Source organism: Saimiri boliviensis, chromosome 12 (assembly GCF_048565385.1).
Source record: "Saimiri boliviensis isolate mSaiBol1 chromosome 12, mSaiBol1.pri, whole genome shotgun sequence".
Taxonomy (NCBI): domain Eukaryota; kingdom Metazoa; phylum Chordata; class Mammalia; order Primates; family Cebidae; genus Saimiri; species Saimiri boliviensis.
The window spans coordinates 17,723,786-17,747,197 of NC_133460.1; the positions used below are offsets into that span (position 1 = coordinate 17,723,786).

The 23,412-nt window shown below is 40.7% G+C and overlaps 2 protein-coding genes and 2 non-coding genes across 12 annotated transcripts in view; 1 reads left to right on the plus strand and 3 right to left on the minus strand.

Annotated features, from left to right (window-relative positions):
* Positions 1-1,906: 1,906 nt before the first annotated feature.
* METTL9 (methyltransferase 9, His-X-His N1(pi)-histidine) overlaps positions 1,907-23,412 on the minus strand; it is a 45,961-nt gene continuing 24,455 nt past the window's right edge. For 2 of the 5 annotated variants that reach the window (XM_074381942.1, XM_003930181.4), the window contains exon 5: positions 1,907-2,622. In XM_074381942.1, the coding sequence (XP_074238043.1) occupies positions 2,420-2,622 (203 nt within the window). In that variant the 3' untranslated portion in view covers positions 1,907-2,419. Of the gene's footprint in view, positions 2,626-6,317; positions 14,422-23,412 lie in introns of those variants that run through there. The other 3 variants (XM_074381941.1, XM_010340778.3, XM_074381940.1) reach the window with 2 other exon arrangements.
* IGSF6 (immunoglobulin superfamily member 6) lies at positions 5,226-19,228 on the plus strand. Of its 5 annotated transcripts, XM_074381946.1 has the most exons (7): positions 5,230-5,337; positions 10,257-10,616; positions 13,317-13,423; positions 13,546-13,575; positions 14,407-14,457; positions 14,847-14,927; positions 16,424-19,228. In XM_074381946.1, the coding sequence occupies exons 1-7, from the start codon at positions 5,271-5,273 to the stop codon at positions 16,481-16,483; spliced, it is 756 nt and encodes a 251-aa protein (XP_074238047.1). In that variant the 5' UTR covers positions 5,230-5,270; the 3' UTR covers positions 16,484-19,228. The 5 variants fall into 5 exon arrangements, 4 of the variants coding, with proteins under 4 accessions (XP_074238044.1, XP_074238045.1, XP_074238047.1 ...); XM_074381943.1 differs by having other exon boundaries at positions 5,226-5,337; positions 14,847-19,228; XR_012512751.1 differs by having other exon boundaries at positions 5,227-5,337; positions 13,546-13,715; positions 14,847-19,228.
* On the minus strand, positions 15,622-15,727 carry LOC120367421 (U6 spliceosomal RNA). Its single transcript, XR_005581811.1, has one exon. It is a non-coding gene; the product is annotated as a U6 spliceosomal RNA (small nuclear RNA).
* LOC120367439 (U6 spliceosomal RNA) lies at positions 15,865-15,970 on the minus strand. Its single transcript, XR_005581827.1, has one exon. It is a non-coding gene; the product is annotated as a U6 spliceosomal RNA (small nuclear RNA).

Genomic DNA, 23,412 nt, shown 5'->3' on the forward strand with positions numbered 1-23,412 from the left:
TGGAGAAACCACATCTCTACTAAAAATACAAAATTAGCCAGGCGTGGTGGTGCATGCCTATAATCCCAGCCACTCAGTAGGCTGAGGCAGGAGAATCGCTTGATAACAGGTCACACTGAATGGCAGAAAATACAGTATTGCTTTTAACTACTCTGTGCAAGGGATAAATGACTAAGGGCCTTGTACCTCGTTTCCTCGCCTTCTCTGAGATCAGTGGTCTGAGCACTTTAGGAGCTTATAATGCAGGTGCAAGGAGCTAGGAATCACAGGTGCAGCTTGCATTTCAACCTTTAAGATCAACTGGTTAGCTTCCTTTGACCACAAAGCTCTTCTCAATTTCTCTAGTACAGTCTTAACTTGATATGAAGCACTTACACGAGGAATGGTGCAGACAAGAAGGCAGCTTTATTGTACTTTAGGGGAGAAAAACATGATTCCATTTAGTGGGGAAAAAAAGCCATTGACACTCAGTAAGCAACACTGCCATCTAGTGGAATGGTGACACACCACCAAGACTTTCAAGACCAGATAGGAAACGTGAGTGCATTTGGTTTCAATTTTCACCATAAAACAGCACTTTTAATAAGCTGGTTTTCGGAGAACCTCAGATTTTTTTTCAGAAACTGCTTTTATCTTTAAAATGCACATGTATGTGCTTTGTTTTTGGTGGGGCATTAAGAATGAGTTGTATTTTTATTAGACCATAAAATTAATTCTCAACTTGAAAGTTATAAACCACTTTGGGGTAACCTGCCTCTTTGAACACCCATCACTTCGGCTTGACAGTCAAACAGCAACCCCTGATTATGATAGCAGTTTATAAAGAAGCAAAACTCAACTGTACAAAAATGACATTGTTTTCTCATTTTCTCTATTTTTACAATCTATGGTGCTAAGTATTTGTACTTCACTTATTTGAATTTCTGGAAAAATCATTAGAACACACCAATAACAATTTTGCATAAATCACTTAACCCAACTCTTATTATGACTGCACAGTAACAGTGGAAGATATTGGTGTGAGGATGTGGGAATGCAGTTCTTAATGAATAATCCAAGCAATTCTCCAGGTTTTAATTCACCTTTATACCCACGTGTTGCAGTGAATGTGTTGATTTGATGACTTCTATGAGCATATAAATGAGAATGCTTAATGAAACACCTGGATGAAAAAAGAAATAAAGTTGTGAGAATAACATATTGCTAATAACCACAATCTCACATCGGCATTTCTGTTATTACTGAGATTTCAAATTCTGGGTTAAGAGCTCTGCTCTTTGGAATATCCACGATGGTTACTGATCTTGCTAATGGTTTTCTCTATTGCAACGTTTCTGGGTTTATGGTTGGAGGCACTCACAGATTCCAGAATGCATGAGTTTGACATGGTCTTCATCAAACCGTATTCCCGGCAAATAATAAACTCCGTTAAGGATTTCAGGGAAGAGCCAAGCTCTGGGAGAGAGGTATACAAGTGTAGAGTAAGAAGCTGAATTAAAACATTTTTAGTTGCATTGTCTGTAGACAAAACTGAATGTTTCAATTCTGAGAACCTGAGATTGTCCAGAAAAAGTTAGTTCAGTGTGTGGGACATGAACAATCACAAAGTCAGAACCAGGTTATTTTGCATTTCTCACAGCAGCATTAACTGGGGTGTGGGGGTGGTACCTGAAGTACTGTATCTGAATGAGGCTGGGGTTGTGGGGTTGTCTTTTTTTTTTTTTTAATGCTTCAGCGTTCAATGCAATTTGCAATCATCTCCCCTTCCCCCGAGTCTGAAGCCTTCTTTCTCCCATATTCAAATTGTCTGCGTCATTCACATAATGCTACTATTTGGGTACTCCTGAAGCCAAAGCAATAAAAAATGCTAGGGGAGCCTTATATTAATTCAAACATGATGCCAAAGTCATCTCCAAAAAAGTTTATTAGCATGATTAAAAACATTTTCTTGAATAATAACAACGAATTTCTAAGCATGAAAGAATATCAGTGGCTAAACCTTAAAACCAGTATTTGGAACTGAATGGACAGCTTTATTGCCAGTCTTCATATTATTAAAAACAATCCATTGATTGGCTCCATGAAGTCGTGACTATTGCTTTGTCTGGGAATGAGTCCCTACGGCAATTAAGTATAAAAAATATCTTCCATCATAATTGGAGTGTGACCTGCATTAGAGAGTGGCTCTAACTGAGTAAAGAGTTGATAAAAATTCACAAAGAGTTGGGGTTTTCTCTTTTAAAAACATTCCTTTACACACTACAAAGAAATAATTAGTATTTTGGCTTTTAAAATTCCTACATGATATTTAGAATGGCGGTCCCCAAGGGTCCTCCCTTCACATAATTGTGAATGCAGACCCTCTTCCGAGGGCACATCCCGGAGGGTGCGGACTCTGAAGACTTTGACCTCCCCGTGTTTATACTGGTTTGAGAACAAAGACAGCGTCATCCAGAACGTAGTAGTCATTATACATGTCACCTTCACACAGGTATGGCAGTCTGGTGAAAGCTTCAATAACAAAACCGGCTTTTCTGAAAACTTCAGGCAGACTATTCACTTGTTCTTCCCAGTTCTGTCCCTTGATTTCCAAAATTTCTGATGGTTTCTCCCACTTGCCACCTACTAATACAAATAAAAACATTCAGTTAAATTCTTGAACAAACAAGTGATTTTAAAAAGGGAAGTGGGGAGGAGCCATATCTGTCAATGCCTCGGTATGTTCCAGGCCTGAGGGTTTTATAAGTTACCTTTTACACTTCCCAGGTACTCCTTGAGACAGATGGACACAGAGATAAATAACAGACTCCGAAGGGCTGAGACCTTCCCCACACTTGCAAGGTTAATGAGTGTCAGTATGGAAATGTAAGCCCAGTTTGTCTGGATCCAAAGCCCACACTGTTACCTTCTCTGACGGTGCTGGGTAGTATCTGCCAATAGACTGACTGGGGATGTAATGGTTAATGGGTTTGGAAAACTGGTCATTAAATGCTGGAATATTGAAACAGAGAGCAACATGTAATATTTGAAAGAGTGTTTTGGACAAATCCAAGAAAATACCACTGGTTGTAGTAAACTTATGCAACTTATTACCTAGAGAGATTTATTAGGCTGAAAATAAAAATAGGCTCATGAAGGATTTTAATTTATACAAACAGATCATCGGAGAGTTTTTCAAGGGAAGCTGACTCATTCCCTGCCTTTTCAGAACAAGTTTATAAACATTAAGCTCGAGGACCAGAGAGGTGGAACACCAGGATGGATGCACCCTCTGGCATTTCTTGGACTAGAGATGAAGTCTCTTTCAGTCATTTCCAAACCTATGAGCAGGAGATGCCTGGGGGACAAGGAGATTAGGTAAGGTCCTCTAATTCACATACAAATCTGGCACTGACTACAGACAACACACAAAGATGACAGCATATTTAACTTTGGGGGTGCTTTTTTAGGTGCTATGATGATTAAAAAAAAAAAAAAAAAACTACATATATCCTTTGAAGTGTTAAAACCAGACTGAGAATAACTTTCTGTTAATGAGAAAATATATCATGAGCAGATGCCAAAGGCACAGACACCATGGTGGAGAGATTTTTCCATAATTTTCAGTGGCGCAGATGACACTCTTCCCATGTCTGGGGAATTGCCTGCCCAGAGTCTGGGAGAGAGGCAAGGCCTGGAGCTGGCTTTCTTGGCCTGCCAGGCAGCTGAGGCACCGGCACACAGCCTGAGCCAGGCACCTTTGCCAGAGCCCCGAAATGAAAAGCCAGTGACCCAGAGCAGTGGGGACATGAGCTTCTCCATCTCTGGGAGTGGAGCAATGGCAGTGAGACCAAGGGGCCAGGGCAATGGTTGAGGGATGCTGATGACAGGGCTAACGGCACCCAGTGCTTGGCAGTGGCAGCAGCATGCTCTTCAGACCCGTTAATTGTGATCTGGGGAATTCTTACTGGCTGTAGATCCCACACAAGGTTCACTAGCCCTCCCAGTGACTCTAGGAGCTACCCCTAAATGCCTGCAATAAATTTCCTTTTGCTTAAGTCAGCCTGAGTCTGCTTCTGCTGCTTTCAAAGAAGAACCTTCCTTACTCAATCACTGCTAAGCATCGGGGGAGAGGCACGGAGGACAGAGGGCCCACATACTTGTTTCTCAACACATTAAAAGGAGGTCTCGGCAGGGCGCGGTGGCTCACGTCTGTAATCCCAGCACTTTGGGAGGCCGAGGCGGGTGGATCACGAGGTCAAGAGATCGAGACCATCCTGGTCAACATGGTGAAACCCCGTCTCTACTAAAAATACAAAAAATTAGCTGGGCATGGTGACGCGTGCCTGTAATCCCAGCTACTCAGGAGGCTGAGGCAGGAGAATTGCCTGAACCCAGGAGGCGGAGGTTGTGGTGAGCCAAGACCGTGCCATTGCACTCCAGCCTGGGTAACAAGAGCAAAACTCCATCTCAAAAAAATAAAAATAAAAATAAAAGGAGGTCTCTGGGCCAGGCAGGGTGGTTCACACCTGTAATCCTAACACTTTGGGAGGCCAAGGCAGGAGGGCTGCTTGAGGCCAGGACTAGCCTAGACAACATACAATCTACAGAAAAATAAATTAGCTGGGCATGGTGGTGCATGCCTGTAGTCCCAGCTACTCAGGAGGCTGAGGCTGCAAAGAGCCACAATCTTGCCACTGCACTCCAGCCTTGGTGAAAGAGACCCTGTCTCAAAAAAGGGGTGGGGGGGAGGAAGTGGTTTTGGATTCAAAACTGGAATACAACTAGTTAATAAAAGACAATTTATTTCTTCACTGCACTAAAATGTGTTGTTTACTAACTTTTCTCTTGTCTCTACCTGAAGCCACTTCTCCTTCTGCTGTTTCTTTGTTCCCAGCAGTTACTGGCCCAGAGTGGGACCCACAGCAGGTAGCCTGGACAGTGACTGAACTGTTCTGAAAAAATCCAAGTACGAATTGTCTGTCCAATAACATTCCTTCTTCCTGGGAATATGTGCTACGTGTGAATCAAAATCCAGGAACATCTAACACCTATGAGGACTGTAAAATCCATGGAAAAAAATGATACACACATTTCTAAATGTGCTCCAGGTCAAAATCTCAACGTCAAATGGTGAAGCTGAGTTACAAACCATCCTTACACAATTTCAAAAAGTTCCTGATTATGGTTACTTCATAAGAGGTTCCTCTCTTCAAATCTTCCCTTCTGAAAAAAAGAAAGCCAACTTTCCTTTTGAATACACACCCCGCCCCGCCCCAGCACACACAGAAATGGGGACTGTGAGCAGAAGCAACATCGCTCGCCATCTGCAAACCAATCTCATTCTATTTTATGTTGGTAAGGTTCGTTTTCTTCTCCGCCTTCATTTTATTTAAATCACTTGCTATTTTTCACCTAATGCTTTTATATTTTAAGCTCCTTCAGATTAATTTTTAAATGTATAACGTTATGGAAATTGCCTTAAGGGGATAGGTTTCCTTTTTCCCCTAAGAAATAGATAATTAAAAAAAACAGCTGAGAAAAAGTTTCATATTAACCTTGAAAAGTCTCTTTGCTATTATGCTGCTTTGGAGACGATCTGACTAAACAAAGAGTTGAAAATATTATTAAAATAATATGTACAAGTCATCAACAATTTAATTTTCAGACAAACTTGATGTGCACATAGAAAGCATTAAACAATATTTGCTGAATAGTTTCAAAGAACAATTTCTATAAAAGTACTTTTCATTTAAGAAAAAAAAAAACTGCCATGACTCCTTCTATAGAGAATAGCCATTCCATAATATATTTTTAAAATTCTGCCTACCCCTGTTTTTTATCTATGAAAGAGAAAGTATTTTCATTACATCTAATAATCTCAGTTTTCCCCACACAATTTGGATTATAGGGCAGGGAAGGGGGCGAAGTTCTTAAAATTAATTTTTTCTCATCTGTAAAGAAATACATCAAAATGTTAATGGGGGTTATTCAGGCAAAAGGACTATGGGTGACTTTTTGCTTCTACTTTTAATAATCTGTTTTATTTCCTAATAAGTATATATTACTTTCATAGACTGTTTTAATTAGCATTATTTTAAAGAATAGGAATTCTCTTTTAGAGATAGATTCTGAAAGATATTTGCAGATATAATGACTGGGATTTGCTCTAAAATAATATAAGCATGAGGGAGTAGGTGAGAGGAGAAAAAAACAAGATTGAGTGGAAGCCATGTGATGGCAGGGGATGACTGTACTATCTGCTACTTCAATAGGTTAGAAATTTGAAACCTAATATAATAATAATTTTTTAAAAAGCTCTGGGCTGGGCATAGTGGTTCATGTCTGTAATCCCAGCACTTTTGGGGCCAGAGTAGGAGGAGAGCTTGAGCCCAGGAGTTCAAGACCAGCATTAACAACATAATGAGACCCCCATTTCTACACAATAATAAAATTAGTTGGGGGTAATGGCATGCACCTGAAGTCCCATCTACTTGGGAGGCTGAGGCAGGAGGACCACCTGAGCCCAGGAAGTTTGAGGTTGCAGGGGAGCTGTGATCGTGCTACTGCACTCTAGCCTAGGCAACAGAGCAACACACTTACTTACTTACTAGATAGACAGCTTTGTTTAAATGTCAAGAATTAGTTTTCTACTTACTTTCAATATGGTTTTTTTATTGTTGTTGTCTTTGTTTTTGAGACGGAGTCTTGCTTTGTCGCTCAGGCTGGAGTGCAGTGGCATGATCTCAGCTCACTGCAACCTCCACCTCCTGGGTTCAAGTGAATCTCCTGCCTCAGCCTCCTGAGTAGCTGGGATAATAGGTCCATGCCACCACACCCAGCTAATTTTTATATTTTTAGTAGAGACAGGGTTTCACCATGTTGGTCAGGCTAGTCTTGAACTCCTGACCTCGTGATCCACCCACCTCAGCCTCCCAACGTGCTGGGATTACAGGCATGAGGCACCTTGCCTGGCCATCTTTTTTAAATAATAAAAATAATCTTTTTATTCCCTCCACCGAGGAAATAAATCTTCAACCTTTTCCTTGGATACTCTGTTTAAAAAACAAATCCTAGACTATGAGGATTCTTAAAAGAAAATTTTCACAGGAGCAGGCTGTGGTGTGACATACCCAAACTTCTCTTTTTTGTTAATATGTTGCCTAAGTGGTGGGGGGAGGGAACTGCAGTTTTGTCACAAGTCCCTGCTCACATAGGAAACCACTGCAGTTGGTTTCCTCCTGCACTCAGGCTAATTGCGAAGAAGGTAGAAATAAGCAGATATGAAATTCCAAAGTTACAAATACCTGTTTTTATCCTATACTACTAGTTTTTAAAGAAAAGTGTTAAAAGCCAGCTCCCCCCAACCTTTTTTTTTTAAACAAGAGTCTTACTCTGTCACCCAGGCTGGAGTGCCATGGCACAATCTCGGCTCACTGCAACTTCTACCTCCTGGGTTCAAGCAATTCTCCTCCCTCAGCCTCTCAAGTAGCTAGGGATTACAGGCATCTGCCACCACGCCTGGCTAATTTTTTGTATTTTTAGTAGAGATGGGTTTCACCATGTTGGCCAGGCTAGTCTTGAACTCCTGGTGATCTCCCCACCTCAGCCTCCCAAAGTACTGGGATTACAGGCGTGAGCCACCACGCCCAGCCTCTATTCCTTTGATAGAGACAGGGCCCCACAATGCTGCCTAGGCTAGAGTGCAGTGGTGGCATCAGAGCTCATTGCAGCCTGGAATTCCTGGGCTCAATCAGCCTCCCGCCTCAGCCTCCTGAATAGCTGGGACTAATGGGCACACCACCACGCCTGGCTCCTTAGATCCCTTTTAAAAACACTATCTGACTTGGAATGCTGAGGTGGATAGACTATTAGAGCTCATGAGTTTGAGACCAGCCTGGCCAACATGGCAAAACCGTTTCTACTAAACATAAAAAAAAATTAGCTAGGCGTGGTGGTGCATGCCTGTAGTCTCAGCTACTCCAGAGGCTGCAGTGAGAGGGCTTGAGCCCAGAAGGCAAAGGCTGCAGTGAGCTGAGATCACACCACTGCATTCCAGTTTGGATGACATGGTGGGACCCTATCTCAAAAATAAAAATAATGTGTAAATAATGGAATCATCCAGTTTAAAAATAATTATCTGAAAGATGACTTGAGATTGAGACACTGCTTAACCTTGCTAAGTTTTGGCAGACCTAATTCCATTTTACATTTCTAGTCAGTAAATACTATAAAATGTTTCACTGTACTTGTAAGGTGCTTGAAGTCTGGGCAGGAGACATGAGGTTGTATTTCTAAGACTTGAGAGAGGATCCAGTCCCCTCAGCTGGAGACGGAGCTGAGCTAGGTGTCCCGCAAACCTGAAGCTCTGAGAAGCCTGCAGGCCTCCTCCAGGTGATAGTACCTTCTTGTTTGGTTTGCATTTATCAGGTCACTACAGAGCTCCCAGCTCATCTCACATGGCATAAATACCAAAATATAACATAGTGAGAAGAGGGCCAGATGCAATGGCTCACACCTGTAATCCCAGCACTTTGGAAGGCCAAGGCAAGCAGATTGCTTGAGTTCAGGAGTTCGAGACTAGCCTGGGAAACATGGCGAGACCCCATTGCTACCAAAAATACAAAAATTAGCTGGGCACAGTGGTACATGCCTGTAGTCCTCGCTACTTTTGAGAGGCTAAGGCAGGAGGATGGCTTGAACCCAGGAGGTCAAGGTTGCAGTGAGCCATGATTGCGCCACTGCACTCCAGCCTGGGAGACAAAGACTCTATTTAAAAACAGTAACAAAAACAAACACAAAAAAAAAAACCTGGTGAGAAGAGACTCGCGTCACAATGCCATGATTCTAATTTTAATTCCTCTGCTGTTATGAATGGGGACCCATAAAATACTAAGAGAAAAAAGCCCCTGTCTTAACGTTAAGCATTAGGCCACTTGGAATGACTTTTCAATTTCATTTACGGTAGCAAAGGACAAATTAACACAAATAGAAACATTGGGGAACATACGACCAGGCTGAAGTCAGACCAAAACCTTGACAAATTCCAATTTGTCTCAACCAATACTGTTTTACCTATGGCCTCCCCTGCCTCAAGAAGGGTTTAGGGTGGGTCTTTCCATTTGTGCACCTGAGTGGCTTTCCATCTTCACATGCCTGGGATATGAAGGCCAAGGTGGGGGACTCAATCCTTATAATTTGGAAGACCACCGCATGTTGGAAAGTGCACTGGACTGGGTGACTAGTTCCAGCTCTGTGAACACACCTCACGGACAGATGTCCACAACCATCTCTCAAACGGCCACCTGACACTGTGGGAACAGTTGCAGTGACAGCTACAGCAGCAATCACTGCCTTCTATTAAATACTTACTATAGCCTAGGCAGGTAAATACTCCCTAGGCATCGTCTTGAACATCACACTAACCGCATGAGGTCAATAATACTATCCCCATTTGCTAATGAGGAAACTGAGATGCTGAGATTATAATGCTGGGAACAGGCAGAGCTAGGATCTGAACTCAAGTCTGCGCTCTTTACAATATTGTTAATTAAATAAGATAAATGCTACAAGGGCCTACAAAGCAGCGCACACGTGCCAGGAAGAAAACAAATCTGCTTAGCCATGGCCTGGCGAGCTCATTTGGTCCCTGCTCAGTAATCAAAGACATGGCAGGCTAAGCCAGGGCTGCATTTCCACAGGTGTACATCTTGCCTTTTATCATGTTTCCCAAAGGGACACTAGGCTCACAAAGGTACAATTGTGAACAGCCATGAATTCCTGGCAATCCCAACTCCCACAAAGCACAAACATCGCTCCTGCTCATGGGCTCCATCAGCAGCGGCAGCAGCGTTTGTCTGGGGAGCTTTGACACAGGTTACCGCACTGAACACAGCACTCCAGGAAGGCCAGGGTGCGGATTAGGGAGGAGGCTGGGAGATTAAGTGGTTGGATAGAAGGAAAGCTTGTAAGGAGAGTCACAGACACCCCAAACTTCTGATTCCAATATGGTGTCACCTCTGTGCAGGACTCTGTTCCCCTGTAGCCTCTCTAGGGCAGTGAACAGACATAATGTGACCCAGCAGGTCAAGGTCAGAAAACAGGAGCAGTTGGGACAAGTGAGGACCACTGGTGTCTATTTTTAGTCTTACTTACATTGGGATTAAGAAAAAGAACAGAATGACTGGGTTTCCTACCCCAAAAGTTTAAGTAAAATAAAAGCACAGGCAAAGTGAGGTGAGAAGCCCATTAAACCACTCATCTGCTTCCTCCCACAGGTGTTGTGGGTGCCTGTACTGTCTCTGTCACACAGCCACAGTACCTAGAAGTGGACTACACTCACGAGGCTGTCACCATAAAGTGTACCTTCTCCATAACCGGATGCCCTTCCGAGAGACCGACACACCTGTGGTTTCGCTATGGCGCTCACCAGCCTGAGAACCTGTGCCTGGATGGGTGCAAAAGCGAGGCAGACAAGTTCACAGTGAGGGAAGCACCCACAGAAAACCAAGTTTCTCTCACTGTAAACAGACTGACTTCAAATGACAGTGCAATTTATATCTGTGGAATAGCATTCCCCAGCGCGCTGGAAGCAAGAGCTAAGCAGACCGGAGGAGGAACCACACTGGTGGTAAGAGGTCAGTCAGTGAGGCTTTATTTCAGTGCATCATTGCCTCTTATTCAGACCTGTAAAATCATTACCTCACTCACATGCAGAAATCAGGAGATAAATTTGCTAAGTGGATACCTCAGCCAGTAAAGGGTGTGATCTGAGCACAAGTCACTATGAGGTTTGGACTAAAGAACTAATCCCAACTGGTTGGACACAGTGGCTCACACCTGTAATCCCAGCACTTTGGGAGATCAAGGCGAGCCAATTACTTGAGGTCAGGAGTTCAAGACCAGCCTGGCCAACATGATGAAATCCATCTCTCCTCAAAATACAAAAATTAGCCAAGCATGGTGGCATGCACCTGAAGTCCCAGCTACTTGGGAGGCCGAGGCAGGAAAATCCCTTGTAACCCAGGAGGCGAAGGGTGCAGTGAGCCGAGATCGTGCCACTGCAGTCCAGCCGGGGCGACAGAGCAAGTCTCCATCTCAGAAAAATAAAACAAAATAAAAGAACTACTCCAACTCATTTCAAACATCCACTAACACAGTCAGTGATATGCTGGGTGCTCTACTCTCTCCACAGTGAAGGCTAACCTTCACATGAGCCATGCTCATCCCTTTTGTATATTACAGTGATTTAGTGTAAAGTACCATGTCCAAAGGGAAGCTCGTGGTGAGTAACTATCAGCTTTCTCAGGAACTGGTCTGGTAATGCACCATCTACAACAAAGTGCTAGAGATGCATAAGTGATCAATAAATTGGACCCACAGAAAATATGCAACATGGAGAATAAGCACAGATTTGGAGAGAAGCTACTCAGGGATCTCTGAGCTTTCCCATTCTGCCTGGACATCACTTTCTAAGATTTGGTAAAACCCATGACACTTCCTCACCTGAGCAAGGACATCAAACACAGGTAAATTCTAGCAGTAATTTCACCACGTCATTCCCTTAAGAAGACTGAGATTAAGAAATTTCAGAGAAAAAAAAAGGAATTTCAGAGAAAAAGCTTTACATGATTCTAAAAAAGACAGAGAGAGAGAGAGAGAGAAAAGCAGCAACTCCTTGCCTTGTTGGGGTCTCTTCCCCTAGAAAGGACCCTGGTATGATGAGCACTGAGATCATTAAAACATGAACTCAAAATCAACCAGCCCTTCTATTCTAAAATAGGACTCTGAGAAAGGGAGATCATCCAGTACTATAATCCCTGCTTTTAAACTACTAGGGTTCTAATGGGCTTTTGATATTCAAATGTCATTTAACCTTAGTTTATTCTCACCTGTCAGCTAAATTATAAACAAGTTAATGCACATAAAGCATTTTAATAGTTCCTGGCATATAGAAAACAACAAATGTTAGCTACTGACATTACACACACCGCTTTAGAGATTTGTATGTCTCACTGCATTAGCCTTCTAAAAACATTAGTAAAAGGAAAAATAGCTTGTAAAAAGATGAAGGTCTCAAAAACAGCAAGGCTTATGTACAGAAATTCTTCTTTATGAGCAGAAGTGAAAGTGTTAAGACAGACATGGCTATTTCCTGTCTTTTCTACAGAGCTCCTAATTTAGCACTGGAGTTTTTAAATTTAAGTTGTATAGATGTGGTTAATTTGTTGGTTTCACAAATAAAAACGCATGCTGCATAAAACTGCATTCACAGGATAAGCATCTATGGAATTTTTTTTTTTTTTTAAAGACAGTCTTGCTCTGTTGCCCAGGCTGGACTGCAGTGGCATGATCTCAATTCACTGCAACCAACCTCCACCTCCCAGATTCAAGTGATTCTTTGTATTTTTAGTAGACAACGGAGTTTCACCATGTTAGCCAGGCTGGTCTCGAACTCCTGACCTTAAGCAATCTGCCCGCCTCAGCCTCCCAAAATAGGTGGGATTACAGGCATGAGCCACCATGTCCAGCCTCATCTATGGGATATTTAGTTGGAAAGTACAGGCTATTCAGCCAGTAGGCACAAATCTAATTGTGTTTTGTACTCCAAATAGTCAGGTAATTGAAGACACAGCATGTTACAAGACAATTTCTGCCAGGAGGCAGAAATTCAGAATGTGAAAATGGATTCAATAACTCTATTTCCAGAATATTATCATAAAGCAGGAAGGACATATGTAGCAAAAGTGCCTGTCTTTTAAGCACGCAGTGAGCACTGCGCTCATCAATGTATGGCCTTCCCAGATCCTTTCACAGACAGACTCTTTGGCTGTGTGTACTAGTTCCAAGGTTATAAATATTATCCTTAACAAATATATGTGAAAATATCTTAACCACATAGGCAGACTCTTTATGATCCTGGAAAACCATTTCTACCAAAAGAGATTTTAGATGCCCTTGAACAAACTGTCTGGAAATGTTTATCTAACTTCAAATGACGCTTTCCAATTTTAGTGTATGTGCTGCCGAAGCGAGCACAAATGAGGCTTTATCTAAAAAGTGATGCTTACCAGTATGACAGATGGTTGTGGTTGAATTTTTTTTTTTAATTTTTAAAAACCAGTAACATTTTTGGCATAATACATTTAAAGAATTGATGAACTGGCTTTAACAATCACATACTTGAGTACCTTTTGAGGTCTAGTTTTTATATGAATAGGCAAGCAGAGTAAGTTCACATTTCACCTATAACATTCAGTGTCTATGATACTTTATACATGTATTTGCAAGAATAGGCTTTAATAGAGACTATGCTTCTTTCTGTTTTTGTAATTAAGAAATTAAGCTTATCAGCAAGGAACTGTGGAGTGTCCTGACAGCTCTTATATCACTGCTCTCTCTCTATGTGACTGGTGTATGCGTGGCCTTCATACTCCTCTCCAAAGTAAGTCAAATCTTCTTGCATGGAATGTGTCTATAACCTTGAATATTATCAAGAAAAACAATTTCTATCTCTCCACAAGTTATGGACCTCAGCAAGAGCTCATCTAATATTTTCTTGTGCAGCTGCAGGGAGGAACATCACCTGCAGAAGAGGTCTGTGGAAGAAAGCATCATACCTTCTCATCACTGAAATTATAAGACAGAGGACACGACTTACAGTGTTTTCTCTTTAAAGCCTAGTAACATGGGATTAAGAAGAGAATCATCCGCTAGACTATCTTTCTGCTGTAGGGGTGAGGGGAGAGGAGGTGGTTGGAAGATATTACTGTTATCTGTGAAAGCCTTAAGAATGGTTTTTTGAGATGGAGTCTTGCTCTGTCACCCAGGCTGGAGTGCAGTGGCGCGATCTCGGCTGACTGCAACCTCTGTCTCCTGGGGTCAAGCGAATTCTCCTGCGTTAGCCTCCTGAGCAGCTGGGACTACAGGCGTACACACCACACCAGCTAATTTTTTGTATTTTTAGTAGAGATGGGGTTTCACCACATTGGCCAGACTGGTCTCAAACTCCTGACCTCATGATCCACCTGTCTCGGCCTCCCAAAGTGCTAGGATTACAGGTGTGAGCCACCTCGCCTGGCCAAAATGGTCTTTAATAACAAAAATGGGTTGATGAAGAGACTAAAAGCAGCCTTAAAATCTTCAAAAAAGGCCTAAAGTTATTGAGAAAGAATGCCTTTTGGCTATGCATATAAGAAAAGAGATGTATACATTATGTTAGGATTTCTATAAATCCTACAATCAACATCAGTTTGTTCCATTAGTTTTTAATGGAATAAAAGCACCTTGGAAGTGATGTAAAAATTAACTCTTACTCACTATCATTTAAGTATTAAGTCAGTTTAATCTTATTAGGGCATGAGCTATCTGCCACCATTGTTATGAGGACATAAAATGCTTCATAGACTTTTCTTCTCTTCTTGGCAGTCAAAATCCAATCCTCTAAGAAACAAAGAAACAAAAGAAGACTTACAAAAGGTACAGACCAACACTTGCAAAATATTTTTTACACTGTGGCTGGTTGTAACTATTTGAAAACTTGTTGAAGTATTTTAAGTTTTTTAATATTTAAAGTTTCAACAGAATATCAAGGTAACTTTCAATCAACAGATACTGTTTCCTATTGCTGAGAAACTCAATGACAAAATAATCTCAAGCGGTAAACTGTGGCTTAAATTGGACAGTTCTCAACCATAAATTCTATTTAAAGTACTCAAATACAAAAGAGTTAACGGTAGGCGTACATGCTTTGGGAGGGCATAGTTTTTAAGACTGATGGCAATAAAGCAAGAAAAGTTATGATGACGTGCAGTTACCATCACTTGTATTCTCAAAGGAAAGATTTTTTTTTCTCATTGTCTTTATAGAAGAAGAGTGTTCGGCGTATTTTTCAGGAAATTGCTCAAGAACTATACCATAAGAGACATGTGGAAACAAACCAGCAACCTGTAAGTGTAAAATGTCCACACACACACACACACACACACACACAAAGTAATACAAATAGCATGTTTGAAAAAACTAAACTGCCAAGGACAGTTTAAACTAAACTGTCAATAACCATATTTTCTTTCAGAAGACTCTGAAAGGGAACTTTCACATGAAATGCATTTTTATATAGAACCTGTTTTAATAAATACATAACAAAAGGCATCTGATACAATATTACATAGCCCCAGGCTGGCAGATGACTGCCATGGAAACTTTCGGAAACATACTGGACACAAGCAACGTTTTCAATACACAAAAGGATCCTTTAAGATGGATTAAAAGCTACTCCATACAGTATCCTGCATGCAGTGGTAGGCATTAAGTAGATAATTGCAAACATTTGTGGGTCAAATTATGAAAACAATTACTTGTTACGTATAAGGCAAAAATAAATTCACATTAGAAATGAGGCAGCTAATATTTAAAAATGAGTATTTTCCCAGTGTCTGGAGTTGAACTGAAAAGACGAATACATCCATATCTATAATACATCTGACAGTATTTTTTTTAAGTCTTATATAAACAGGTTCTTCGAACATGATGTTGTCTTAGCTTCAGCAGAACAGATACTTTGATTCCACGATGCAAGATGAGATAGCTCAAATAAGCTAAAATGTATACAAAATAAGGTTAATTTATTTCTATTTTTTAAAATTTATGCAACGCTTCACACATTTCCATGTCATCTTTGTGCAGGGCCATGCTAATCTTCTCTGTATCAGTCCAATTTCAGTATATGTGCTGCCAAAGTGAGCACAAAATAAGCTGAACTGATACACTAGTAAACATATTTTCCTCTTAAAGAGCAGCCAAGAGGACAAATGCAACAGGAGACTGAATAGGGTAGTTTTTTTTGTTGTTGTTCAATTTTCACTTTTTAATTTTTTTTTTTTTTTTAACATGGAATGCTTCACGAATTTGTGCATCATCCTGCACAAGGGCCATGATAACTTTCTCTATACTGTTTCAATTTTAGGGTATGTGCTGCCAAAGCAAGCACTAAAAATCTAACTTTTACAAAGGATTTTTGCCAAGGAAAGAATATTGTCGAAGCAGTCGTTTCATCTTCCAGTGTATATATGGATACATAAAAATGATAAACAGTCTAATTACTAAGATGCCACACTGAGTAATTATAAATTATTTTTCTTTCTGAGGCTGGGACATGTTTCAACAACAAGGCCAAGGTATGCGGCCTAAAGGCAGTCCAGAAGTGAGAACTGTAAAGTTCCCAACCAGGATTTTGACAATAGCATCCAAACAAGAAAAATATTTTTCAGTTCCCTCATCCTACTCTAAAAGCGGATGGGGAAAATGGCAACCTGACCTTTAAGATTACTGAATGGGCACTTAGGACCCAGAATCCAAGATGGCCTGGTGGTTTGCATGTTGCTTGGTGGGTGGCTTCATTGGTTACAAAACTTTAAACATGGCTTTCTATTTATTATTGCAGGAGAAAGATAACAACACTTATGAAAACAGAAGAGCACTTTCCAACTATGAAAGACCATAGAAATGTTTTAGTTTTCATTTAACTCACTGAAAAATCCAACTGCAGGAGCTATGGCAGTGTTAATGAACATACACCATCAGGTAAACAGAAAAGACAACTGGCTACAAAGAAGGATGCCGAAATGTGAGGAAACTACAACTAACAGTCGTTAACAAAATACTAAAACCCAACAAAATGCAACTGAAAAATACCTTCCAAATTTGCCAAGAAAAAAATTCTATTTTAAACACGTATCCGGAGTTTGTTTCATTCAACATGAGATGTGTGATGACTGCCATCCTGAAGATCTGAAGCTAAACCATATGCCTCCGTCTTGAGTGGAAGAATCATCTTTATGGTTTGTGGAAATCATGGGACAATTAAAATAAGTTGAGAGGGAGCAAAGTGACAAAATTCGAGTTAGAGACGTTCATTTTGAAAAGCACCTTAGTGAAAGTTATTTCTTCTGATGCTGTCATGGGGCAATGGGGTAGCTTGCCTGCCAGGGTATGCAAAGTAACTTACATCATGCTACTAGCAAAATGAGAACAGAATAGTGACTAGAATAAGAACATAAAAGCCAAAATACAGAAAGTCCAAAGCTGAAGGTTGAACAGAGGAAATTTCAGAACAAATAAGCCACAACTGACTCTAGATGTCAGTGTTGTGTCAAGTATCAGCACCAGGGAAGGTGTGGGCAACACGTCTACTTTACAAGTACATTTGTAATATTGATTTTAACCCATTTGGGAGGAAAATGTCAATAGGAGGCAAGGTACAGCAAGGATATTTATGGAATTCATGACCACTTCACTAAGAAAACATGATACAAGTTGTCCTTTGAAAGCTACTTTGGTATAAAAAAATCTAAAGAACTCATAAGTATCAGTATTATTAAACACAAATTACAACCTTACAAACTACTATGTTTATGTCATTTAAGTGTTTCTTTTAAACTGGTGTTGCCTAAGATGTATTCTTTTTAAAACTCATAATTTTAAAATACTTTAAGATTCCTTTGAAAGCATTTTTGCACTGATGGCTGAAATCGGTGATACCAAACTTTTCCTGATCATATGTGCCCAGAAAAGTGGACAGAGGAAAGGAGGGAGCGTGGAACCTCATTTTATTTGTGTGTATCTATGTATACATGTGAGTGTACATGTGTGTAGTGACATGTTTTGTGTATAGTATATGCGTGAACATGCACGTATGTACCTTATACACAAAAACAGAAATTAAACAATGGCATAAGCAGCAATACAAATAAAAAATGCTAACATTTTCTTGCCACATTGCAAAATAAACTGTCTTGTGCATTCTGCAGTGTGTACTTCCCTACTCTGAGACCACTGGCTCAGGTAAAATAATAAGCTTCTAAGCCAGACTGCAAAAAAGGGCAAGCACTGATACCATCAAGAGAACAGAAGTGTTGAATTCGATCATTTACTTTTCATTTCTGGAAGTCATTACATTTTGGTACTGAATTGAATTCCAGGGCTGAAAATTCACTGTTTGCCGTTAACTAATCAGGAGACAAAATCCCTAAGATAAACTAGTATTTTCTCACAATATGCCTTTCCCACTATAAGTAAAAACTGTGTTTCAAAGACAGATTTTGAAGCTCAAATATGGCATATACTTTCCCAAAGAGTTATATTCCTCTAGGTCATATATAAGAATATCTGGTGTATACACAGTATTCATGCATTTATTCATCTATCTTGCCACCAGTATTTATTTTCAAACTTCAAAACAAGTTTTATTTGGGAAGAGTTTCTTATTTTGTTAAAGCTACAAGCAAGTTTCTTTCCCAATTACAAATCTAGAGATCTAGCAGTTTCAGAGATCACAGTGTTCAAAAATATATTTGAAAATTAACAACTAAACGAGGCGTCCCCAAACCATGGCCTGCGGGCCGCATGCGGCCCCCTGAGGCCATTTATCTGGCTCCCCGCCGCACTACAGGAAGGGGCACCTCTTTCATTGGTGGTCAGTGAGAGGAGTACAGTATGTGGCGGCCCTCCAACGGTCTGAGGGACAGTGAACTGGCCCCCTGTGTAAAAAGTTTGGGGACGCCTGAACTAAACCAAACCCACACCGAAAGGAAACAGTTTTCAGAATGGTTTGGAATGTACAGCCATTGATTTCAGGTGCCAACAATATTTACTGAGTGCTACACTATACAAATCAAAGGCCTCTTTGCAAACTATCCTTGGGTCATACTGAACTTGCTCCGCCCCACGCGAACCTTATTCACACCTTCATGCTTTTGCACATGCTGTTCCCCTCAGCCTGGTAAAATGCTTCAGACCACAAACACAGCTCACGCCAACATGAAACCTTCCCTAACTCACCCAGGGGCTAACAGATCTTTTTGTCTCTAATTCTTCAGTACTTTGCCATTATTTCTTAGCACAATCTCCTGCCATTATCTGTTTATATCTATATTCTGTACTATTCTGTGTTTTAAGAGCAAAGCACAATTCTCATTTATCTTGGTGTTTCTACTTGGTACACTGTAGGCCCTCAAATGCCTTTCTATAAATGCAACTTAACAACGTTTCTATAGAAAAATGCTTCTACAGCATTTAAACTAAGATCTGTGGCATACTTCAGTCCCTCACCATGAAGCCTCAACCCTTTCCATAAAGACCATTCAACAAATCCCTAATAGTCGTAATTATACTCCTATCTATGCCCAGAAACATTTTCAATGAAAATGATTAAGCTGTAACTTTTTTTTTTCCTTGAGATGGAGTTTCACTCTTGGCACCCAGGTTGGAGTACGATGGTGTGATCTCAGCTCACTGCAACCTCTGCCTCCAGGGTTCAAGCAATTCTCCTGCCTCAGCCTCCTGAGTAGCTGGGATTACAGGCACCTGCCACCATGCCTGGCTAATTTTTGTATTTTTAGTAGAGACAGGGTTTCATCATGTTGGCCAGGCTGGTCTTGAACTCCTGGAATCAAGTAATTGGCCTGCCTTGGCCTCCCAAAGTGTTGGGATTATAGGTGTGAGCCACTGCACCTGGCCTTATTTCCAACTTTAATGAAAATATTTCTACTTTAAATATGATGCTGATGCTATTTTATTTTTACTTGAAGTTGCTGTTGTTTGACTTGAGATGGTTTTTGTTTTGTTTTGTTTTTAGCTCACTGCAACCTCCACCTCCTGGGTTTAATCAATATTCCTGCCTCAGCCTACTGAGTAGCTGCGATTACAGATGATGTGTGCCACCATGCCTGGGTAATTTTCATGATTTTAGTAGAGACAGGGTTTTGCTGTGTTAGCCAGGCTGGCCTCAAACTCCTCACCTCAAGTGATCTCCCCACCTCGGCCTCCCAAAGTGCTGGGACTACATTTCCCTCTTAAAGTTGTGTTACAGACTGTGTGTTTGTGTTCCTCCCAAATATATATATGTTAAGGCCTCCACCCCCCATTGTGATGGTATTAGGAAGTGGGGTCTTTGGGAGGTGAATAGGATTAGATGAGGTCATGAAGGCCTGGGCAATGCCAGACACCCTCTCTACAAAAAAAAAAAAAAAAAAAAAAAAAAAAAAATACAAAAATTAGCTGGCTGTGGTGGCATCCACCTGTAGTACCAGTTACTCAAGAGGCTGAGGTGGGAGGATTGCTTGGGCCCAGGAGGTCAAGGCTGCAGTGAGCTGTGATGGTACCACACTGCTCTCTAGTACGAGCAACAGAGCAAGTCCCTGTCAGAAAAGAAGAAAAAGAAAAATAAGAAGAAAGAGAGGCCGGGCGCGGTGGCTCAAGCCTGTAATCCCAGCACTTTAGGAGGCCGAGGCGGGTGGATCACGAGGTCGAGTGATCGAGACCAACCTGGTCAACATGGTGAAACCCCGTCTCTACTAAAAATACAAAAAATTAGCTGGGCATGGTGCGTGCCTATAATCCCAGCTACTCAGGAGGCTGAGGCAGGAGAATTGCCTGAACCCAGGAGGCGGAGGTTGCGGTGAGCCGAGATCGCGCCATTGCACTCCAGTCTGGGTAACAAGAGCGAAACTCTGTCTCAAAAAAAAAAAAAAAAAAAAAAAAAAAAAAAAAAAAAAAAGAAGAAAGAGAAAAAGGAAAAAAGGAGGAGAGTAGGGGAGGGGAGAATGTTTTATTTTGTTTTGTTTTGAAACACCACAAAGCAAATTGCTGGTATTTAGACACCTCTAGTAAATTATACATCTAGTGGTGTGCTGGCAAATGTGTAACTACCAGCTTGGAAAAGAAAAAGGCTATTTGCAGTGTTTTCCAATTTCTACAGTGTAAATACTCCCATCATGGTCAATTTCAATAATGGCCATGTTTAATAACCATTTCACTCAAATCCCACCAAAACAACAATCGGCTCTCATAAACCAGTCCAAGCCATCTCCAGCATCCACAGCTTAGATCTAGACAACCATGTGGAGACATATGTGCTGGTAAGAACTACTTTCCTAGGTACATTTAAGTGGAAAAAGGCAACAAAAATATCTATAATTGGGTACTGCCTGTATAAGTAATTTTTTAAATGTACATACATACTTATATTTGCATAGACTATCTTTTAAAGAATATTCAAGATACCAGAACAAGATTGTGCAACTGGACTGGATGAGACACTTTTTATTATAAACCCTCTAGTAAACTGCTTGAATATTTTTTTAAATTATTAAATTACTTTTTAATAAAAATTACAATTTTGAAAAATTAAACCTCATTAAATGTTTATTTTTACAATATAATTATCCTTTTCTTGACTACATATCTTTCCTTTTTGGGAGGGTACTTAAAGCAATTCGCACTAGATTCAACAACCCCTAACCAAAACTGTGTCAGTAAACCAAATAAACTTAAATTCGAACAATATTTTTTTCATTTTGTTTTTTTCCAATACAAAACTGCTGTAGTTCAACTTCAAGTCATTTACCAAAACAATTACATAAGTAATCATTTCACCTACAACTACTTTTAGTTTAAAAAAAAAAAATTAAGCCAAGTATGCAAAGCACACTCGGATATCCTAAAACAGTCCAGTATTCATGAATCTACATAGCAAGACCATTTTGCATCTCCTGGTCCTCAAGGTTTCACAGGGAAATCATCAGGATCTAATTAGTGACTCAGAGGAAGAAAGCAATAATAGAGTGCTATGGCACAGTGTGAAAAATTTATAGGTCACTAAAAGTCACCCATAGCAACAAGCCTTGTCGTCTCAGGTCTGCAGTGTGTCACATGCCAGACTCCACAGACTCAACAGGCAATTCTGCATATCCACAATCAAGGAGCTTGTTTTCCACCCTTCATGGAAACGGCCCTCTTGTCTAGTTTGACTTCCTCTCCATTTTTAGCATCAGAAACACAATGAAATAAAATTCGCATTAAAGTTCTATCATGAGGTTGCCCAACAGGACACAGGAAGCCAGGACCTTCCAACCTCATAACTAGTGAGTGCAATGCAGACAGCTGGAGCTGAAGCTTAATTATACAGGTAGGAGCAGCACTGACGATGAGGCTGCTGACTCACAAAGGAGGACATTTACTAGTTTTTTTTCACTGTGCAGTATCTAGATGATATATGTACACTCACATGTAAAAGCAGTTTTTTTCTTTACCATGACAAGCCACTCGATAACAGGAATGTAAAAATGGAGATCTAGGATGGGAATGGGAAGATTTGTTCTCTCTGTTCTTTTCCACACCCTTCTATATCGAAAGAATTCACCAATTTCGCCATTATCAACACAAATCTGAAACCATTTGGTAAATGTTAAGACAAGCATTAAGTCTGAAGGCACTAAGATGTAGGGAGAAAAAATAATGAATCGAATTAAGGAGCAAGCAAGTAACACCACAAATCTACACAGAACCCAAGGGTTATAAGAAACATAGGCATTATCCTTAAGACATAGATGTTCTTGTTATTTGATAATGACTTTGCAAAACAGTAGTAGATTTCTTCAAAATGTCTGTGAACTCTTAAGAGTTTTTGAGAAGCCGGGCGCGGTGGCTCAAGCCTGTAATCCCACCACTTTGGGAGGCCAAGACGGGTGGATCACGAGGTCAAGAGATCGAGACCATCCTGGTCAACAAGGTGAAACCCCGTCTCTACTAAAAAATACAAAAAATTAGCTGGGCATGGTGGTGTGTGCCTGTAATCCCAGCTACTCAGGAGGCTGAGGCAGGAGAATTGCTTGAACCCAGGAGGCGGAGGTTGCGGTGAGCTGAGATCGCGCCATTGCACTCCAGCCTGGGTAACAAGAGCGAAACTCCGTCTCCAAAAAAAAAAAAAAAAAACAGTTTTTGAAGTCACCATCAAATGAGGCAGTCAAAGAGGAAATCTAAAGATTTTTTGGCTGGGCATGACGGCTCACACCTGAGGCCGATGGATCACCCGAGGTCAGAAGTTCGAGTCCAGCCTTGTCAACATGGGAAAACCCCATCTCTACTAAAAATACAAAAATTAGCCAGGCATAGTGGCATGTACCCATAGTTCTAGCTACTTGGGACTCAGGAGGCTGAGGCAGGAAAATCGCTTGAACCTGGGAGGCGGAGGTTGCAGTAAGCTGAGGTTGTACCACTGTACTCCAGCCTAGGTGACAGGGCAAGGCCCTGCTTCAAAGAAAGAAAGAAAAAGAAAGGAACACTAAAGATTTTTAAATAGTAACTTGTATTATTCATAAAACAATTTTATATAAATGTACATTAACATGAAAATGCAGGAGACTTAAAGTAGTAACTTTCAAGATTGTCTAAAATGCAAACCATGTAAACTAAAACTGTAAATTAATGTGGCATTAAGTCAGAATGGCCAGAAGTCATAATAAATACGAAGTGTTATGAAATCAACCCATTTCTTCTGACATATTCTTCATTCAATATTGCTGAAGAGCAAGACCATGCAATCAAGAAATCAAATGTTGCAGAAAGAAATTATACATGCTGCGAGATGCATGG

What these genes read in the sequence shown, in the direction of transcription:
- IGSF6 (XM_074381943.1), top strand. Translation starts at nt 5,271, where the DNA reads ATGGGGACTGTGAGCAGAAGCAACATCGCTCGCCATCTGCAAACCAAT. An exon ending in AACCACACTGGTGGTAAGAG is followed by an intron (nt 10,617 to 13,316) that starts GTCAGTCAGTGA and finishes TTTGTAATTAAG; the next exon opens with AAATTAAGCTTATCAGCAAG. An exon ending in CCTTCATACTCCTCTCCAAA is followed by an intron (nt 13,424 to 13,545) that starts GTAAGTCAAATC and finishes TTTCTTGTGCAG; the next exon opens with CTGCAGGGAGGAACATCACC.